Genomic DNA, 20,646 nt, shown 5'->3' on the forward strand with positions numbered 1-20,646 from the left:
AGGAGACAAACTACAGGAAATGAACTTATTAATTAGAATTAGAACAATACATGCCTTAGGACATTCCCCATCAAGGAAAACCTCTTAGGAACTTTTGAAAAAGTCTGCAAGAAAAGTTATACTCATGATAGTGAAAGAATTTTTTACCCATACAATTGTTAAAGTGTCCTAAATTTTCTCTTACCTCTGACTGTTCGTGTAGAGGGTTGATCCTGAAATGGACCAGGTTCACATGGCCCTACCTTTCCTGAATAACAGCTTAGCTCAGAGGAGGAAATCTCATAGAGCAGGTTAGAAATGGCTGCAGAAATGTTACTTGTTTATTGTATAACCTCCCAGTAAAACGAATCATTCTACTTGTTCATAATCTAATGTCCTATGCCTAGAAGTGTTCATGATATTGTCATTTGCATAATTCTTAAAGTATTAATCTTGGGTAGGAATAAATGAAGAAATGCTCTATCAGACCTTGGGAGCAGAAGCCATTTTACCTATGACCACTAGGTGGAGGTGTTACACTTCAGGTCTCCAAATCACTAGTGATTTTTAGAAAGTGGTTGACTTAAATGATAGTCCTCTCCCTGGTTGTTGTTATGGGGGGAGGAGTGGGGTGAGGGGAAGAGGGGTATATGGGGACCTCATATTTTTTGGAATATAACATTAAAAAATAAATAAAGACAAAAAAATGATAGTCCTAAGGGTGAATTACAAGTATTGGGTGACTTATTTTTGGGAGTAATACTGTATTAAGGGCAATACAGAGGATAGTTTTGGATATATTAAGTGAGGTTCCTTTGGGATGTTGAAGAGGAGCTTCAAATATCTGTTTAAAATTAAGAATAGACTGAGATAGATACAGAACACGTGCACTACATCTTAATCTATCCAATGATATGAACATATTCCATCTAGGTTTTGGCACCATATTTATAACATTTAATTAATTTATGATATTACACTTACAGATGTGTATATTTTATTGCAAATTCCTTTTGTTTTCAAGATGAGTGCAGTTGATTTGAAAGAGTAAAATTGTTGATAAAATATTTCATTTTCCTAATTGTGCTAAATATTGTTGAAAATTTTGGTTGTTAAGTTGATTTCTCACCATTTGCCAGAGTGTAGTTACATTTCCTGTGGTCATGATATTTTTATCCCCTTCCATTATTTATCTTTACAACTAACTGCACAGGTATATTTGACTTTATATTCCCCATTCATTTGCATAGACTCCTCTGGGACTTGGTTGTCTGCTCAGAGCACTATTAATGCAGTTTCCGTGGAGATGAGGCCTAAGTGCATCAGAGAAGTGAGCAAGATGATGTCACATTCCCAACTGCTCATCCTGCTGGTGCTCTGGGCCTCAGGTGAGAGGTTTAGAAGAGTATTATCTTTATAAAACTGGAGAATGGTTTTAACATGCAGAGTGAGCAAACCATTTCATCTAAAGCAGATCTGTATATGATAAAAAAGAAAACCTACCTTTAGATATATATTTTTTCTACATTTGTGACTTAATGCATGATCAATGCTCTTTTCTGGTTGCAGGTGTCAGTGGGGACATCGTGATGACCCAGTCTCCAGGCTCTGTGGCTGCATCTGTAGGAGAGACCATCACCCTCAAGTGCAAGGCCAGTCAGAGTGTTAGCAGCTACTTACATTGGTACCACCAGAAACCAGGACAGGCTCCTAAACTGCTCATCTATAAGATATCCAACCGGCCATCTGGGGTCCCTGATAGATTCAGTGGCAGTGGGTCTGGGACAGATTTCACTCTCACCATCAGCAGATTCCAGCCTGAAGATCTGGGAGATTATTATTGTCAGCAAAGTAACAGCTATCCTCCCACAGTGCTTCAGCCTCGAACACAAACCTTCTCCCCAGGGGTGTAGGGCAGTGGGTCTTGGAGCACCAGCTGCTTCCTCTTCAAATTAAATATATTTGCTTCCTCCATCAGACTGAGAAACCACATCCTTCAGGGGACTTTACCATTGAAATTTTTTTCTCTTAGCCAGTTCAAGTCACAGGGTGAATTGACACTCTAGGCTGGGGTCTTTTAAACTTTATAACCTGATGGATTGATTCTCTATTCATTGTACCTCCTTAATGTTTAAAAATTTATCATCTTCTTTCCTTATCCCTTCCATCTTCTTCTTTCTCCCCCATCTTCCCCCAACTCTGGTCCTTCCCAAGATTAAATCCTTGATCCTTCATAAGCAAAACTTCCACTGTGGAAGGTCATTATCCTCCCTTACGCTTTCCTTTCCTGGACCCATTGCCATCCAAGCCTTTCTTTTCAGTGCCACAAAAGATGACTTGATTTGCTACTGTACCTTCTTTTTATAATTTAGATAACTATTTTCATTTCTTATTGCCATCAAATAGTAATTGTGAGTTCCTTAATATGCTATACTCATTGAAGAATGCTTAGGTTATAAGGGATGATGCTCAGCCAAAGACATATGTTGATTGCAGTTTGGGTATAAAATTTTCCAGTAAGTTTCATATTCTTTGACTGTCACCCTATTTCTATAGTTCTCTTTTAAAATGTGAACCATATAACTTGCCAAAAATTGAATGTTTTCCATATTGTTATATGGTCTGTGTTTACTTCATCTTGTTCCAATAAATTTGAAATGACACATGTATAATTTTAGTCTTTACAACTTTAATTAATGTTGCATTTTCCATCTGTTTAAAAAGGAAAAATACTGCAAATAGAATATATGTATATTTGATGGTGTGAAGCAGTATGGACCTCAGTAAAGGAGGATCTTAAGGGGAATCTATTCTGTGGTTGTAACCTATTGTAGGTGGAAAGCCTGGCTAACTAGAATAGTCTACATCCAAATATTTATAGAATAACTGAAAATCTGCCTACTTTTGTAAAGCCCTATATCTTTTCTCCATCTCTTTCAGCTATTCTCATTTTTTCATGGCAACTCTAATTCTTCAACTTTAACCTTCTAGAAATGTGTGACAACTTTCCTCCTGAACTCTTTCACCAATTGTCAACTTTTTCTCTTACCTTCCTTTGGCACTGAAGAAATTCATGGTTAAGTCTACTTAACCTGAACACTTTGGATAAACTTTATTTATTCATTTATTTATTAATTTATTTTTAAAATTTATTTTTTATTTTTATTTTTTATTTATTTATTTTTTGGGGGTACCAAATAACTTTATTTGAAGGAATGGTACCAATGAAAGATGTTGATACAACTTACAGAAAAGGTAAACCCAACACACATGCACTACTACCCTGTGGCTCTGGGGAAGCCAACATAAGGTTTAGCTCTCATCACTGCTTCCCAGAGTGTGCTTGTCAAAGAGATACTCTGCCAAGCCAGAATCCGGGGCCCCATCTTGCACAGGTTGGTTATGTAGTCACTCAGTTCTTTGATGAACTTCACCTGCTCATTCACATAGCGGGTCTCAATGAAGTCACACAAACGGGGGTCGTTTTTGTCAGTAGCCAGTTTGTGCAGTTCCAGTAGCGACTGATTCACCCTATTTTCCCAAGTGTAATGCACACTCCATTGCATTCAATCCGCTCTCCCAGTCATCTCGTTGTAGTTTCTTGATATCCTGAAGGAAGATTCGGCTGACTCGTTGGTTCTGCAGCTTCATAAGTTTCTCAGCATGTTCCCTCTCCTCATGAGATTGGTGAAGAAACTATTTGGCAAAGTTCTTCAAAACCACATCATCATGGTCAAAATAGTAAGACATCAACAGGTAGACGTAAGAGGCATAGAGTTCCAGGTTGATCTGGCAGTTGATGGCGGCCTCTGAGTCCTGGTTGTAATTCTGGCGCACCTGCAACAGGGATGTGGTTGTCATGATGGGTGGTTGAGAAGTGGTGGCTACGTGACACTGGATGGATGGAAGCAAGCAGCTGGGGGTGGCTGGCCAACAGGGGTGAGCGCCGGTTCCACTCAAGCACTGTTGAAGCAGGAAACCGCGGGGACTCTCGGTGAAGACGTCTATTTTTAAAATTTATTACGCTGCTCTCACCCCCCCTCCCTTGTCTGCTCTCTGCATACATTTGCTGTGTATTCTTCTGTGTCTGCTTGTATTCTTATCCGTGGCACCAGGAATCTGTCTCTTTTTGTTGCATCACCTTGCTGAGTCAGCTCTCTGTGTGTGCATTGCCACTCCTGGGCAGGCTGTGCTGTTTTTGCATGGGTGGCTCTTTTCAGGATGCACTCCTTGTGCATTGGGTTCCCCTACATGGTGGACACCCCTGCATGGCTTGATGCTCCTTTTGCCCATCAGCACTGCACATGGTCCAGCTCACCCCGTGGGCCTGGGGGCCCTGGGTTTGATCCCTGCACCTCCTAAGTGGTAGGAAGGTACTCTTGTCATTTGAGCCACATCTGCTTCCCTGGATAAACTTTAATTAACACATTATTCTCAGTGTGCTAGTGGAAATACTCTGGATATTCTAGTATTATTTCTGAAATTTCATCATATGTTGGTGGATGAAATTTAGTTGTACCAAATGTCTCATAAAACCAGAGGCAAACACACCAAACTCTCTGACATACCTAACTGTTCTTAGTCTTAGTAATAAGAGGTATTTTATTCATTGAATCCACATCATGCATTCAATCAAGAAACATTTATTAAGTGGTTCCTCTCTCAGTTGCAAAGATCCCTCCTATCATTGTAGTTGATGAGGAAAAAACACATGAAAAATATACACTGTGCCATTTTTTAGTGCTAGGTTAAAAAATAAATCAGGTCTGGGGAGGAGACTGTGGCTTAGAATGAATAGCAATTTAAAAGATGAAAATGTATCAGTTAGCCAATGTCACATAAGATATCATGTCCAAAACAAGTATCATAAAGCGTTAGCTGGTGAGTTTTTGGTGAGCTGTGCAGTCTGTTCATATGAGGCCTCACTGGCTCATCTGGGCCTACTCTTGGTGTGTAGTTATCTGCCAGGTCCCCTGAGGTCTGTGTGTTCTAGGCTCAATTGTCTTTGATCTCCTTCATGTGTCCCTTAGCTGGCCATCAGCCTGACTTTGAGTTGACTACACCACATGTCTTTTACAACCTGGCAGACTAATTCTAGATTATTCTGATGGCTATTTTCATGCTCCACAAGATGAAATGAAAGCCCATTTCAGAATGTTTTATTCCGTGATGTATCAACTACCTCTTCCCTGTGCCTCCTTTATTTAAACTTTCCTATTTTCACTCCTTCTCATTCTCCTTCCCTTCCTCTGGTCCCTGTTATTGTCTTCCAAATATGATATAAAGATATAATCCTGGCCACACTGGTTCAGACTCTCCTCTGCAGGTCTTGTGTCACTCTCCCTCCTTATCTACTGGACCCTCTTTCAGGGCAGGCCCTTCTGCTCAGCATCTCCTGATTGTATTTTACAGGTCTAGTTCGATGTCTTTATCCTTTATTCCTTCTCATTTGAAAATAAAGAAAATTATCTCTCTCTGTCATTCTTTTCCTATTAATGGCCATTCCCCTTTATACTAATCCTGATTATAAATAAATGCAAATCTCCCCATGATCCTTTCCCTTCAAGTATCAATTTAGTTATTTTTTGTACATCTTTGACACTTTCTGCCTATGTGATCTCAATTAAATTACTTAAACTCTCAGTGTGAAGGTTTTTCTCAGATATAAAATATATATTATAATTGTCCCTGTTTTGTGAGGATGTTGTGAGGCAACACATAACAGTCTATGAGCCAAACCTAATACAAAAAAAATCCTTGTTTCCAATGATTAATAATCTTTTCATATCTCTTTTTAAAATCCCACAATTGTTCATCAATTATTCATGATTAAATTAGCTTTCTGTGGTTGCTTCAACAAATTGAAAAGAAATGCGATAACTCACTATAATAGAATTCAAATGACTCATAGTTTTGGGAGCTGGTAAATTGAAATCAGTATCTCAAGGCTGGAATCAAAGATTTTAAAGGCCACACTTCTGGAAGCTCTTCAGTAGCATATATTCCATTTCTCTACCAGCCCGTGGTGGCTGCCAGAATTTTTTGTTTTGGGACTTCATTACTCCAGCTTTCAAGTCCAGCATCTTCAAATTACTCTATGCTTTTTTCTCTCTTGCACTTTTGTTTGTCTGTCAAATTATCCTGCATCTCTTTTATAGGAATACATGAGATTGCATTTTTGCCTAACCTGAAATCCCAGGATAATCTCTCCATCTCAGATTAAACAAAGTACGATGAATATTTCATATGAGGTAACATGCATGGGCACCAGGATTTAAGACAAGGTATTTTCAGGTGGGTATTCAGTGTATAGTGTGTTTCTTTCAACCCCAATGATCTCACATGCAAAATACCTTGTCCTCATCCCAACATGCCCAAATATCTAAACAAATTATAGCCTCAACTCACTTCCCAAAACTCATCTAAACAGTCACAAGTCACCATCTAAATCATCTAAATTAGGTAAATTAGGTTATTTATTACATTCTCAGCAGGAACCAATCTGGGATAAAATCATTTCTCTCTGTAGACCAGCAAGTAGAAAAGAATTTTACTGATTCCAAAATACCCTGGTGGGGCAGGCGTAGTATAAATGTTGCAGACATCTTAATTCCAAAAGGGAGAGGATGAAGAGAAGAAAGGAAGCACAACTCCCAAGTAATTTTGAAATCTTGAAGTTCTGTTAGGTTCATTGCCTGGAGTCATCTCTATGACCTACATATTGTCCCTGGTGACATGTCTCTGTCATCTGGAACTTGGGCTTTGTTTTCTGCACCCAGGTCTCTGGCCTCTGAGCCCATGTTTGTTATAACTCTCCCTGAAGAGCTGGCCTCTGTCTTATCTGTTGAGATTGAATTATAAACACATTCTTAATCATTGTCAGTATTCCTGTCTGTGTGGGCACATTGTAGATAGGACCTGGAATATGTTATTTGAGGTAAGGTGTGGCCCATCTAATTGAAAGGAGCCTTAACCCAGATACTTAGATCCTGTTAATAAGCATGATAAAGGCATTCAAAGATATAGAAGCCACAGGGAGGAGCCAGAAGATAGAAGTCAACAGAAACCAGAAGAGAAAGGAGAGGACATTGCTATGAAAGCAAGGCAGGGATAGTAGCCAAGAAACCTCAAGGATCTCTGGTAGCCAGCACTGGAATGTTACAGAGTTTGGGGAGAAAGCATTGCCTTGCTCCTTTCTCAGTAGTGGCTTCTCCTAACCAAAAAACATGAGCCTATAAATTCCCAGTTTTCAAGCCATCCCATTCTTTACTACCTAAGATAGCTGCCTGGCAAAGTAAGGTATCACAATTTGTTTCTCTTCAAAGGGTTTTTGAAAGTTCATAGTTTTATCAGTTTATAGAATTTTGTAATTCCACAGCCTTCTTATCTTATCCTCTTATGGTACCTTTCAGCTCAGCTGGTAGTATTTTTGATACTATAATGTTCTCAAAAATCTTCTGGTTTGTGAACAAAGATCACATCTGAGTCCAGCTCCATCACACAGAAACACAAACTCCAAAGTAGGGCCATCTCAGATGGCACTGAACTCCATCTGCCATGACCATAGGACCTGTGGGTCCCTGTAGCCCTCAGAAGAACCAATACCTGAGGTTGTATCTACTTTATCTGTCTCTGGGACTCTGCTGAGGTGTGCATAAGGGCAGCCCCTCTGATAACCTCCTGGTTCTTTTTGGAGACTCATAGCCATATAACCTCACTTGTCCTATCCATTTCCCCCTTTTACCCAAAGTAAAAAAGCAGTTTTTAACACTTGATATTACATCTAGGCTGAGATATTCTGCAAGTCTGAGTTGACCCCTTTAATCAAGTTCTTTTTCTAGTTACATCATCAGTTGGTGTTTGGTAGTAATCCCAGGGTGCCAGGGAGGCTCATCCCGAGGAGTCATGTCTCATGCTGGCACAATGGCAATGTATCTACATGCTGAGTTTGGCTTAGAGAGTGACCATATTTGAGCAAAATGGAGGCTCTCAGGAGGTAACTCTTAGGCACACCACAGCTATAGGTCTAGTTCATATTTCAGGCACACAGGCTGATAATCAGAGCCATCAGTATCAAGGGCTCATTGTTCGACCATACTTCTTTGTTGTTCTTGGATATTGCACTTGGGGGATTGTTGCTGTTCCATTGGTGAATGTGATAGAGCTCTCTTGGCCAGGAACTCAGCACTCTCTCAGCTGTCATTTCCAACTGTAACCACTATGAAAATATCCAAACCTTTCTATGTACCCTGTATACATGCCCTGGAGAACTCCCTCCCAACCATGTGCCCCCCACTAATAACAGCCCAGATGAGTGCTCCTCCCCCACCTTAGTTGAACTTCTCTGTGGTCCAAAACATCTTCAGAAAGGAAGCCCAATATATTGCCAGGTTCCATTAAGAGTAAAATGGAATATAGTGATGGGTTTAAAGGTTAGATATAGAATATAGAGTAATTTAGAAAAATTAAATAAAGAAAAATGAATTGGGGTATCAAAAAATTAAAAAAATAAAAGCTTTGTTTCTGGCATTTTGCCTTTCATCACTGCTGTAAGTGTTGCATGTATGTAGAGTGGCAAGGCAATTTCTTCCATTTCTTCCTCAGTGCTTACATCCTTTCTTTTTTTTCCTAAGTATTAAATTTGTCTTCACAAATTTTTAGATCACAGTAATTCACATATACAAAATATGATACTCCCACATATCCAACATCAAACCCTTTCTTCCTTCCCCAACAATGATCTTTTTACATGTTATATTATATTTGCTACAGCTGACATACAGGTATTGAAACAATAGCTTTCAAACATGTTGCCAATTGGGTTTACAATATGGTTTATATTTTAGACTACACAATTGTAAATTTTTAGTTTTCTTATGTTTTACAGTATGGTTTACATTTTAGTCTATAGACTTTTATACATTTTGGTATAATTTAACATGTCCTATATTCATCATTGCATGATCTTGTGGAAAACTTCCATTGGCCCACAGTTACCCTGATTCCATGTATTCAACATCTCTTTCCCCCTCCCCACTGGGCCCACCACGAAAATCAATCCTCATTACTTGAAGGGCAATATTCAGAGATACTTGCAACAATGGTAAGAGCTTGACATACTTGACTGCCCTAAACCATCGGGATATATACAATTCCCTCTGTTTGAGAACATTAGTCCTCCTCAGGATGTGGGTGTACCTTCACTTTCATTTTATGGGTCTCCACCCAATGATATAACCCATTATGACAAAATTAGCACTCACACACTCCTTAGAAGCTTGCCCCATGTCACAAGCCCCCGCTTAAGCATCTTAAACAGATAATCTTCTGTATTATATTTTCTAAAGAGTTTTCAACTACATACCTGAAAATCTCCTATGTTCACATGTTTCCTTCACCATCCCTCCAATTTCTTGGGCCATCTGACCCATCCTCCCATCCCCAGCCCCCCTGAAGTCCACAAAGCCCCACCCAAAGTTTTCAATATGCCCCCATTTTATCCCTTTCTGTACAAATACTTATATCCAGCTTATTATAGATTTCACCCGTGTAGTTTCAGCTTGCAATGTTACTCTAACCCCAATTTATTTTAAGTTTGTTATCCTGTCTCTAGCTATCTGAGACAGCTTAGTTTACTTATTTCATATCAGAGAAGTCATGTAGTATTTGTCCTTTAGTGCCTGGGTTGCTTCACTCAACATAAGGTTCTCAAGATTCATCTCTGTTATCATATGTGTTTGTACTGTATTTGTTCTTATAGCTGAGTAGTATTCCATTGTATGTATATACCACATTTTATTTTTCCATTCATCTGTTGATGGGCATTTGGGTTGATTCCAACTTTTGGCAATAGTGAACAGTGTTGCTGTGAACATTGGTGAACACATATCAGGTTGTATCCTTGTTTACAGTTCTACTGGGTATATTCCCAGCAGTGGAATTGGTGGATCAGGTGGCAAATCTATAGCTATATTTTTGAGAAACCGCCAAACTGTCGTCCAGAATGGCTGAATCCTTCTGCATTCCCACCAGCAGTGGATGAGTGTTCCCATTCCTCCACATCCTCTCCAGCATTTATAGTCTTGTGTTTTTTTCATAGCTGCTAATCTTATGAGAGTAAGATGGTATCTCATTGTTGTTTTGATTTGGATTTGCCTAGTAGCTAGTGATTTTGAGGATTTTTTCATCTTTTTTTTAACCATTTGTATATCTTTTTTTGGAGAAGTGCCTGTTCATATCCTTTTTCCCATTTTTAAAAATGGGCTGTTTTTCTTTTTCTTTTCAAGATATTGGAGTTCTTTATATATGCAGGATATAAGTCTTCTATCACATATATGGTTACCAAATATTTTCGTCCATTGTGTAGGCTCTCTTCACTTTCTTGACAAACTCCTTTGAGGTGCAGAAGGCTTTAATTTTGAGGAAGTCCCATTTATCTATTTGTTCTTTTGCTGCTCGTGCTTTTGGTGTGAAGTTTATGAAGCCATTTCCTATTACAAAGTCCTGTAGATGCTTCCCTATATTGTTTGCCAAGGTCTTTATTGTCTTGGCTCTTATATTTAGGTCTTTGAACCATCTTGAGTTGATTTTTGTTTAAGTTGTGAATTGGTAATCCTCTTTCATTCTTTTACATAGGGATATCCAGTTCTCCAGGCACCATTTGTTGAAGAGGCCATTCTCTTCCAGTTGAGAGGCTTTGATAGCCTTGTAAAATACCATATGGCTGTACATATGGGGATCTATATCTGGATTCTCAATTTGGTTCTGTTGGTCAGTGTGTCTCTCCTTGTGCCCAAACCATGCTGTTTTCACTACTGTAGCTTTGTAGGATGTTTTGAAGTCAGGTAGTGTGGTTCCTCCAAATTCATTTTTCTTTTTCAATATAACTTTGGCTTTTCAGCGCCTCTTTCCTTTCTAAATAAATTTCATATTTAGTTTCTCCAGTTCATTAAAGAATGCTGTGTTGGTTTTCAATGAGATTGCATTGAATCTGTAGATCAGCTTTTGTAGGATGGAAATCTTAATAATATTTAGTCTTCCTATCCAGGAGCAGGGAATATTCTTCCATTTATTTAGGTCTTCTTTGATATCTTTAAACAATGTTGTGTAGTTTTCTGTGTATAAGTCTTTTACCTTTTTAGTTAAATTTATTTGTAGGTATTTTATTTTTTTATTTACCATTGTGAATGGTATTAGATTCCTGATTTTCTCCTCAGTTTGCTCATTATTGATGTACAGAAATGCTACTGATTTTTATGCATTGATCTTGTAACCTGCTACCTTATTCAACTCCTTCATAAATTGTAGAAGCTTTGTTGCAAGTACTTCTAAGACTATGTTAAATAGGGGGGATGATAGTAGGCATCATTGTCTTGTTCTTGATCTTAGAGAAAAAGAGTTTAGGATTTCACATTTGTAAATAATGTTAGCTATGGATTTTCATATATACTCTTTATCATGTTCAGAAAGTTTCCTCCTATTCTGATATTTTGCAATGTATTTATCAAGAAATTGTGCTGTATTTTGTTAAATGCTTTTTCTGAATCTATAGATATGATCATGTGATTTTTTCCCTTCAATCTGTTTATGTGGTGTATTACATTAATTGATTTTATTATGTCGAACCATCGTTGCATACCAGGAATGAATCCCACTTTGTCATGGTGTATAATTTGTTTAATGTGTTGTCAAATACAATTAGCAAGTATTTTCTTGAGGATTTTTGCTTCTATGTTCATTAGAGAGATCGGTCTGTAATGTTCCTTATTGTGTTGTCTTTGTTTGGCTTTGGTACTAGAGTAATCTTGGCATCATAGAGTGAGTTAGACAATGTTCCTTCTATTTTGATTTTTTTTTGGAAGAGTTTAAGCAAGACTTGTGTTAGTTCTTTCTAGAAAGTTTGGTAGAATTCACCCGTGAAGGCATCTGGTCCAAGGCTTTTCTTAATTGGGAGGTCTTTAATGACTGATTCTATCGCTCTACTTGGGACTGGTTTGTTGAGATTGTTAATTTCTTCTTTTGCCAATGTAGGCTGCTTATGTGTTTCTAAGAATTTGTCCTTCTTGTTGGCATATAAATGTTCAAAATATCCTTTTATGTTTGCCTTTATTTCTATGGGATCAGTGGTAATATCTTCTTTCTCATTTCTTATTTTGTGTATTTGCGTCTTCTCTCTTTTTTTTCTTTGTTAGTTTAGCTAAGGGTTTGTGAATTTTATTGATCTTCTCAAAGAACCAGCTCTTGGTTTTATGTTTTCAAGTGCTTTCTTATTTTCTATTTCATTTAGCTCTGCTCTGATGTTTGTTATTTCTTTCTTTCTTCTTCCTTTGGGGCTAGTTTGTTGTATTTTTGCTAATTCCTCCAAGTTTGCAGTTAGTTCTTCAATTTTAGCTCTTTCTTCTTTTTTAATGTATGAATTTATGTCTATAAATTTCACTCTCAATACTACTTTTACTGCATCCCATAAGTTTGGATATGTTGTGTTATCATTTTCATTAGTTTCAACACAGTTATTAATTTCTTTTGATATTTCCTCCTTGTCCCAGTGTTAGAATTTCTAAGAGTGTGTTGTTTAACTTCCAAATCTTCGTGCTAAATCTAGGTCTCTGGGCCTTGCAGATTTCCAGCTTCATTTCATTCTGGTCAGAGAAATTATTTTGTATGATTTCAATTTTTCTGAATTCATTGCCTTTTTCTGTGGCTGGGAATGTGGTGTATCTTGGAGAATGATTCTCTTTTGATATGTTCTGTCAAGTTCATAGTGGTGTATTAATGTCGCTCACTATAATTGTAGAGGCATCTATTCCTTCACTTAGTTTTTCCAGTGTTTGCTTAACACATTTAGAGGCACCCTTGTTAGGAACATAAATGTTTATGATTGTTCTATCTTCTTGAAGAATTATCCTTTTCACTAATATTTAGTGTCCATCTTTGTCTTTCCCAATTGTTTTGCATTTGAAGTGTATTTTGTCTGATATTAATATAGCTACTCCTGCCCTTTTTTGGTTATTGTTTGCTTGTAAGATTGTTTTCCAGCTATTCACTTTCAATCACCCTGAATCCCCAGGTCTAATATGTGTTTCTTGTAGACAGCATATAGATGGGTCATATTTCCTTATTTAAACTTCTAATCTGAGTTTCTTGTGTCAGGTGCATTTAATCCATTGACATTCAGTGTTATTACTTTCCATGAATTATTTATATTTGTTGGAAACTGAGACACAGTGACCTCACAAGGAGAGACGTGCGGTCTCAATGGCTATGCTTACAACCTAAGGAAGGCAGTAATTAAGAGTTCCCAGCAAAGGGGATGAAGCTGTTAAAGGCTGAAAGAAAAGATGAGCACATACCTTTTGCAGACTTTGTACCTTGAGATAAGATTTTTTTGAATTCCTGAGACTATGAGTAATGCTGATAGTTAACTGCATGTTGCTGCTTATTGTCACATAGACTGGGGTATATATAGAGCCCCTTGTAAACAATAAAGTTGTCTGATGGGTCACTATTGGCAAACACCCTGATCCCAGCTCTCACGTTCTTTCTTTCTTTTTCTTTCTTTCTCTTTCTTTCACTCTTCTTTTTCTCTTTCTTTCATTCTCGATACACTTCGGGCCCAAATCTCCAACAATATCAGCCATATTTTCTTTGGATTTGCATTTGTCTTATTTTATTTTTCTGTTTTTGTCTTTTTAGTTGATCTTTCACTCTCCTCAACTCTGTCTCTCTTGTTTTTCTCTTTCTTTCTGCAGAATACCCTTTAGTATTTCTTGAAGTGCAGGATTATCGTTGTCATACTTTCTTAGTTTCTGTTTATCTGTGAATATTTTGAACTCACGTTCATTTTTTAATGCTAACTTTGTTGGATAGAGTATTCTTGGTTGGAAATTTCTTTTTCCTTTTTTTTCTCTTTTTTTAAAAAATTACTTATTTATTATTATTTTTTTAATTACATTAAAAAAAATATAAGGTCCCATTCAACCCCACTGCCCCCACCCCCCACTCGCCCCACAGCAACACTCTCTCCCATCATCATGACACATCCATTGCACCTGGTAAGTTCATCTCTGAGAATCACTGCACCCCATAGTCAATGGTCCACATCATAGCCCAGACTCTCTCATGTTCCATCCAGTGGGCCCTGGGGGGATCTACAATGTCCCGTAATTGTCCGTGAAGCACTGTCCAGGACAGCTCCACGTCCCGAAAACGCCTCCACATCTCCTCTCTTCCTCCCGTTCCCCACACCCAGCAGCCACCATGGCTACTGTTCCCACACCCATTCCACATTTTCTCTGTGGACATTGGATTGGTTGTGTCCATTGCACACCTATGTCAAGTGAGGGCTTAGATTCCACATGGGTACTGGATGCACTCCTCCCGCTTCCAGTTGTAGACACTCTAGGCTCCATGTTGTGGTGGTTGACCTTCTTCAACTCCATGTTAGCTGAGTGGAGTAAGTCCAGTAAATCAAAGTGTAGGAGCTGAAGTCTGTTGAGGCTCTGGGCCTGGGTGTCATATTATCAGTCCAGAGATTCAAATCCCCTACATATATCTTAAACCCAGCACCAACTACAATTCCAATAAAGTAGCATGCAAGGCTTGTGAAAAGAGATCCCCTCTGAGTCCAATTCCATCACGCAGAAACACCAGCTCCAAAGAAGGGCCATCTATCATGGCAGTGAACTCCTTCTGCCATGACCATAGAACCCGTGGGTCTCTTTATCCCTCAAAAGAACCAATACCTGGGGTTGTATCTACCTTATCTGTCTCTTAGACTCTGTTCAGTTGTACATAGGGGTATTCCTTCTGACAACCTCCAGACTCTTTTTTAGAGACTCACAGCCTTATAATCTCATTTCTCCTTTCCATTTCCCCCTTACATTAGGTCAAACAGCTTCCAGAAGTCATGTTATTATATGTAGACCGGTATATTCTGCTGTTCCGCATTGAATCTTTAATTCAAGGTCATTTTCTAGTTCCTTCTTCAGCTGGTATGTGGTAGTGATCCCTCGGTGCCAGGGAGGCTCATCCCCGGGTGTCGTGTCCCACGCTGGGGTTAATGCATCCCATCTACATGCTGAGTTTGGCTGTGAGAGTGGCCACATTTGAGTAACATGAAGGCTGTCAGGAGGAAACCCCCAGGCACAATGCTACTCTAGGCCTTGTTCTTATTGCAGGTGTATAGGCTCAAAAGTGTAGCCATTAGTATCAAGAGCCCACTGTTGGGCCCTCCTTCCTTCCTGGTTCTTGCCATTGCACCTGGAGGATTGCCGCTGCTCTCCCAGGGCCCACAACAGTGACCCCCTGGCCAGGAGCCCAGTACCCCCCCCAGCTGTTGTTTTTAATTGTTTCCACTATGAGTATATATAGACATTACCATATACCCTGGGCATATGCCCTGTATAACTCCCTGTCAACCATATATATCCTGTCAATAACATCCCATATCAGTATTCCTCCGCTGCCATTGTTGAACCACTCTGTGATCCAAAACTTCCCGTAAAGTGAATCCCAACATAATGTCAGCTTCAGAAGAGTCTTAGATCACCGAAATTCATATATACAATATACAGTATTTCCCCAGATCCACCATAAAACCTTTTTCCTTCCACAGCAATAATCTTTTAACTTATTCATATCATATTTCCTGAAACTGATGTACAGATTCCGAAACTATAGTTTTCAAACAAGGTGACATTTGTGCTTACAATGTGGTCCATACTTTAGGTTGTACAGTTTTCTAAATTTTTTAGTTATCCTATGTTTTGTCTTATGGTTTTCATTATTAGTCTGTCGTCCCCTATATGTTTTTGGTGTAATATTAGCTGTTTTATATTCATCCTCGTGTACTCTCACATAACTCCTCTTTTGCCCCCTTATTTACCTTTGTATCCATTCCACATCGATTTTCCCCTCCCCTTAGGGCCCACAACGCCTGCCAATCTAATGCCCTGGGAGCCGTCTTTTCTCACGAGAGATACAGTTCTCTCTATTCGACGGCATTAGTCTTCCCCAGGATATGGGTCCACCCCACCCAATGGTAGAACCCACCTTGGCAAAATGAGCCTTCAGCTATTACCTCTGGAGTCCGTCCCGCATCAGACCATACCCTCTGAGCATCCTAACCAGGTAACCCTCCTACTTACACTTTGATACGTTTTACTCAACATTTAGTTCTCAACGAACTTCTGACACTCTCCCATGTTCGTATGTTGCCCCTCCCTCCCACCTATTTCTTGGACCATATTACCCCTCTTCCCATCCCCAGCCCCCCTCAAACCCAGAAAACCCCACCCGAAGGTAACCCCTTGCCCCCATTTTGTCCCTTCTTTGTGCTCATACTTACCGCCAGCTCATCACAGATTCCACCCCTGCAGACATTAACTCACATCCTTCCTCCACCCCCCGATTTCCTGTAAGCCACTTTTCCAGACTCTAGCGCTCTGAGGCAGTTAACTTATTTCATATCATTGAGGTCATGTAGTATTTGTCCTTCAATGCCTGGGTTGCTTCACTCAACATAAGATTCTCAAGATTCATCCATGTTATCATGTGCGATTGTAGTGTATTGGTTCTTACAGCTGAGTAGTATTCCATTGTGTGTATATACCACATTTTATTGATCCCTCATCTGTTGATGGACATTTGGATTGATTCCAACTTTTGGCGATAGTGAACAATGCTGCTATGAACATTGCTGTACGTATATCGGTTTGTGTCCTTGTTTTCAGATCTGATGGGTATATACCCAGCAGTGGTATTGCTGGGTCATATGACAAATCTATGGGTAATTTTTTGAGAAACTGCCAAACTGTCCTCCAGAATGGTTGGATCCTTCTGCATTCCCACCAGCAATGGATGAGTGTTCCCCTTTCTTCACATCCTCTCCAGCATTTGTATTCTACTGTTTTTTTCATGGCTGCCAATCTTATGGGAGTAAGATGGTATCTCATTGTAGTTTTGATTTGCATTTCCCTGATAGCTAGAGATTTGGAACATTTTTTCATGTGCTTTTTAGCCATTTGTATTTCTTCTTTGGAGAAGTGTCTGTTTAAATCTTTTTCCCATTTTTTAAATGGGTTGTTTATCTTTCTGTTTTCAAGATATATGAGTTCTTTATATATGCAAGTTATAAGTCTCTTATCAGATATATGGTTGCCAAATATTTTCTCCCATTGTGTGGGATCCCTTTTTACTTTCTTGACAAACTCCTTTGAGATGCAGAAGGCTTTAATTTTGAGGTAGTCCCATTTATCTAATTGTTCTTTTGCTGCTCATGCTTTTGGTGTGATATTCATGAAGCCATTTCCTATTACAAGGTCCTGTAGATGTTTCCCTACACTGCTTTTATGGTCTTTATGGTCTTGGCTCTTATATTTAGGTCTTTGATCCATCTTGAGTTGATCTTTGTATAAGGTGTGAGATGGTAATCCTCTTTCATTCTTCTACATATGGCTATCCAGTTCTCCAGGCACCATTTGTTGAATAGGCCATTCTCTCCCAGTTGAGAGGGTTTGGTGGCTTTATCGAATATTATATAGCTATATACATGAGGTTCTATATCTGAACTTTCAATTCGATTCCATTGGTCTGTGTGTCTCTCCTTATGCCAGTACCATGCTGTTTTCACTACTGTAGCTTTGTAGTATGTTTTGAAGTCAGGAAGTGTGATTCCTCCTATTTCGTTTTTCTTTTTCAATATGTCTTTGGCTATTCGGGGCCTCTTTCTATTCCAAATAAATTTCATAGTTAGCTTTTCTAGTTCCTTAAAGAAAGCTGTGTTGATTTTTATTGGGATTGCATTGAATGTGTAGATCAGTTTTGGTAGGATAGACATCTTAATAATATTCAGTCTTCCTATCCATGAACAGGGAATATTCTTCCATTTATTTAGGTCTTCTTTGATTTCCTTGAACAATTTTGTATAGTTCTCGATGTATAAGTTTTTTACCTCTTTAGTTAAATTTATTCCTAAGTATTTGATTTTATTATTTACTATTGTGAATGGTATTTGTTTCTTGATTTCCTCCTGATCTTGCTCATTATTGGTGTACAGAAATGCTACTGATTTTTGCGCATTGATCTTATAACCTGCGACTTTGCTAAACTCATTTATGAGTTCTAGGAGCTTTGTTGTAGATCTCTCAGGGTTTTCTATATATAGGATCATGTCATCTGCAAATAATGAAATTTTGACTTCTTCCCTTCCAATTTGAATGCCTTTTATATCTGGTTCTTGTTTCAGTGCCCGAGCAAGTACTTCCAAGACAATGTTAAATAGGAGCGGAGACAATGGGCATCCTTGTCTTGTTCCTGAGTTTAGAGGGAAGGATTTCAGGATTTCGCCATTGTAAACAATGTTGGCTTTAGGTTTTTCATATATACTCTTTATCATGTTCAAAAAGTTTCCTTGTATTCCGATCTTTTGGAGTGTTTTTATCAGGAAGGGGTGCTGTATTTTGTCAAATGCCTTTTCTGCGTCTATAGATATAATCATGTGGTTTTTTTCTCTCAATCTGTTTATATGGTTTATTACATTGATTGATTTTCTTATGTTGAACCATCCTTGCATACCTGGAATAAATCCCACTTGGTCATGGTGTATAATTCGTTTAATGTGTTGTTGAACATGATTAGCAAGTATTTTGTTAAGTATTTTTGCGTCTAGGTTCATTACAGAAATTGGTCTGTAATTTTCCTTTCTTGTGGTGTCTTTGTTTGGCTTTCGTACTAGGATAATGTTGGCATCATAGAAGGAATTAGGCAGTGTTCCTTCTGTTTCAATTTTTTGGAATAGTTTCAACAGGATTGGTGTTAGTTCTTTCCGGAATGTTTTGTAGAATTCACCTGTGAAGCCGACTGGCCGTGGGCTCTTCTTAGTTGGGAGATTTTTAATGACTGATTCTATCTCTTTGCTTGTGATTGGTTTGTTAAGATCATCGATTTCTTCTTTCATCAGTATGGGCTGCTTATGTGTTTCTAGGAATTTGTCCATTTCCTCAAAATTGTCCTTTTTGTTGGAATATAGTTTTTCAAAATATCCTCTTATGATAGTCTTTATTTCTGTGGGGTCAGTGGTGATATCACCTTTCTCATTTCTTATTTTGTGTATTTGCATCTTTTCTCATTTTTCTTTGTTAGTCTCGCTAAAGGTTTGTCAATTTTGTTGATCTTCTCAAAAAACCAGCTCTTGGTCTTGTTTATTTTTTCAAGTGCTTTCTTATTTTCTATTTCATTTAGTTCTGCTCTTATCTTTGTTATTTCCTTCCTTCTTCTTCCTGTTGTGTTACTTTGTTGTTGTTTTTCTAATTTCGTCAAAAGTGCAGTTAGTTCTCCAATTTTTGCTCTTTCTTCTTTTCTGATATATGAATTTATGGCTATAAATTTCCCTCTCAGTACCGCTTTTGCTGCATCCCATAAATTTTGGTATGTTGTGTTATCATTATCATTTGTTTCAAGGTAGTCATTGATTTCTTTTGAGATTTCCTCTTTGACCCACTGTTTTTCTAAGAGTGTGCTGTTTAATTTCCAAATTGTCGTGTGAAGTCTGGGTCTCTGTCCCTTGCAAATTTCCAGCTTCACTCCACTATGGTCAGAGATATTGTTTTGTATGATTTCGATCTTTTGAATTCATTAAGCCTTTCTTTGTGGCCTAACATATGGTCAATCTTGGAGAATGTTCCATGTGTGCTTGAGAAAAATGTATATCCTGCTGTGTTTGGGTGTAATGATCTATATATGTCTATTAGATCCAGCTCTTCTAATATACTGTTCAAATGTTTTGTTTCTTTAGTGATTCTCTTTTGAGATGTTCTGTCCAGAGTTGATAGTGGTGTATTAAAATCCCCCACTATAATTGTAGATGCATCTATTCTTTCACTTAGTTTTTCCAGCGTTTGCCTCACATATTTAGAGGCGCCCTTGTTAGGAGCATAAATATTTATGATTGTTCGATCTTCTTGACTGATTGTCCCTTTCACTAAAATATAGTATCCTTCTTTGTCTCTCACAATTGTTTCGCATTTAAAGCCTTTTTGTCTGATATTAATATAGCTAATCCTGCCTTTTTTTGGTTGTTGTTTGCTTGTATGATTGTTTTCCAGTCATTCACTTTCAACCTCCATGAGTCTTTGGGTCTAAGATGTGTCTCTTGTAGGCAGCATATAGATGGGTCATATTTCCTTATCCAGTGTCCCAGTCTGAATCTTTTGATAGGTGAGTTTAATCCATTGACATTCAGTGTTATTACTATCAAGGAATTATTTGTGTTAGCCATATTTTGATTGGATTTGTGTTTGTCATATTTTGTTTGTATTTTTTTTTGTCTTTTTTGTTGTTGTTGTTGGTCTTATACTCTCCTCCAACTCTGCCTTTCCTGTTTTTTCCTTTCTTCCTGCAGAACTCCCTTTAGAATTTCTTGAAGGGGAGGTTTCTTGTTGGTATACTCTTTCAGTGTCTGTTTGTCTGTGAATATTTTGAGCTCTTCATCATGTTTGAATGGTAGTTTAGCTGGATAGAGTATTCGTGGTTGGAAATTTTTTTCCTTTAGTACCTTGACTATATCATACCACTGCCTTCTTGCCTCCATGGTTTCAGATGAGAAATCAGCACTTAATCTAATTGAGCTTCCCTTGTATGTGATGGTTTTCTTTTCTCTTGCTGCTTTTA

General features: G+C 38.3%; 1 pseudogene and 1 gene segment (V, D, J or C); one reads left to right on the forward strand and one right to left on the reverse strand.

Annotated features, from left to right (window-relative positions):
* Positions 1 to 1,285: 1,285 nt before the first annotated feature.
* LOC131273808 (immunoglobulin kappa variable 3-11-like) overlaps positions 1,286 to 20,646 on the forward strand; it is a 911,457-nt gene continuing 892,096 nt past the window's right edge. The window contains 1 exon segment of the V gene segment in view: positions 1,286 to 1,367. Coding sequence covers positions 1,286 to 1,367 — 82 coding nt within the window.
* LOC131274072 (ferritin heavy chain pseudogene) lies at positions 3,215 to 3,840 on the reverse strand (annotated as a pseudogene).

This window comes from Dasypus novemcinctus, chromosome 17, assembly GCF_030445035.2.
Source record: "Dasypus novemcinctus isolate mDasNov1 chromosome 17, mDasNov1.1.hap2, whole genome shotgun sequence".
In the NCBI taxonomy this organism is placed as follows: domain Eukaryota; kingdom Metazoa; phylum Chordata; class Mammalia; order Cingulata; family Dasypodidae; genus Dasypus; species Dasypus novemcinctus.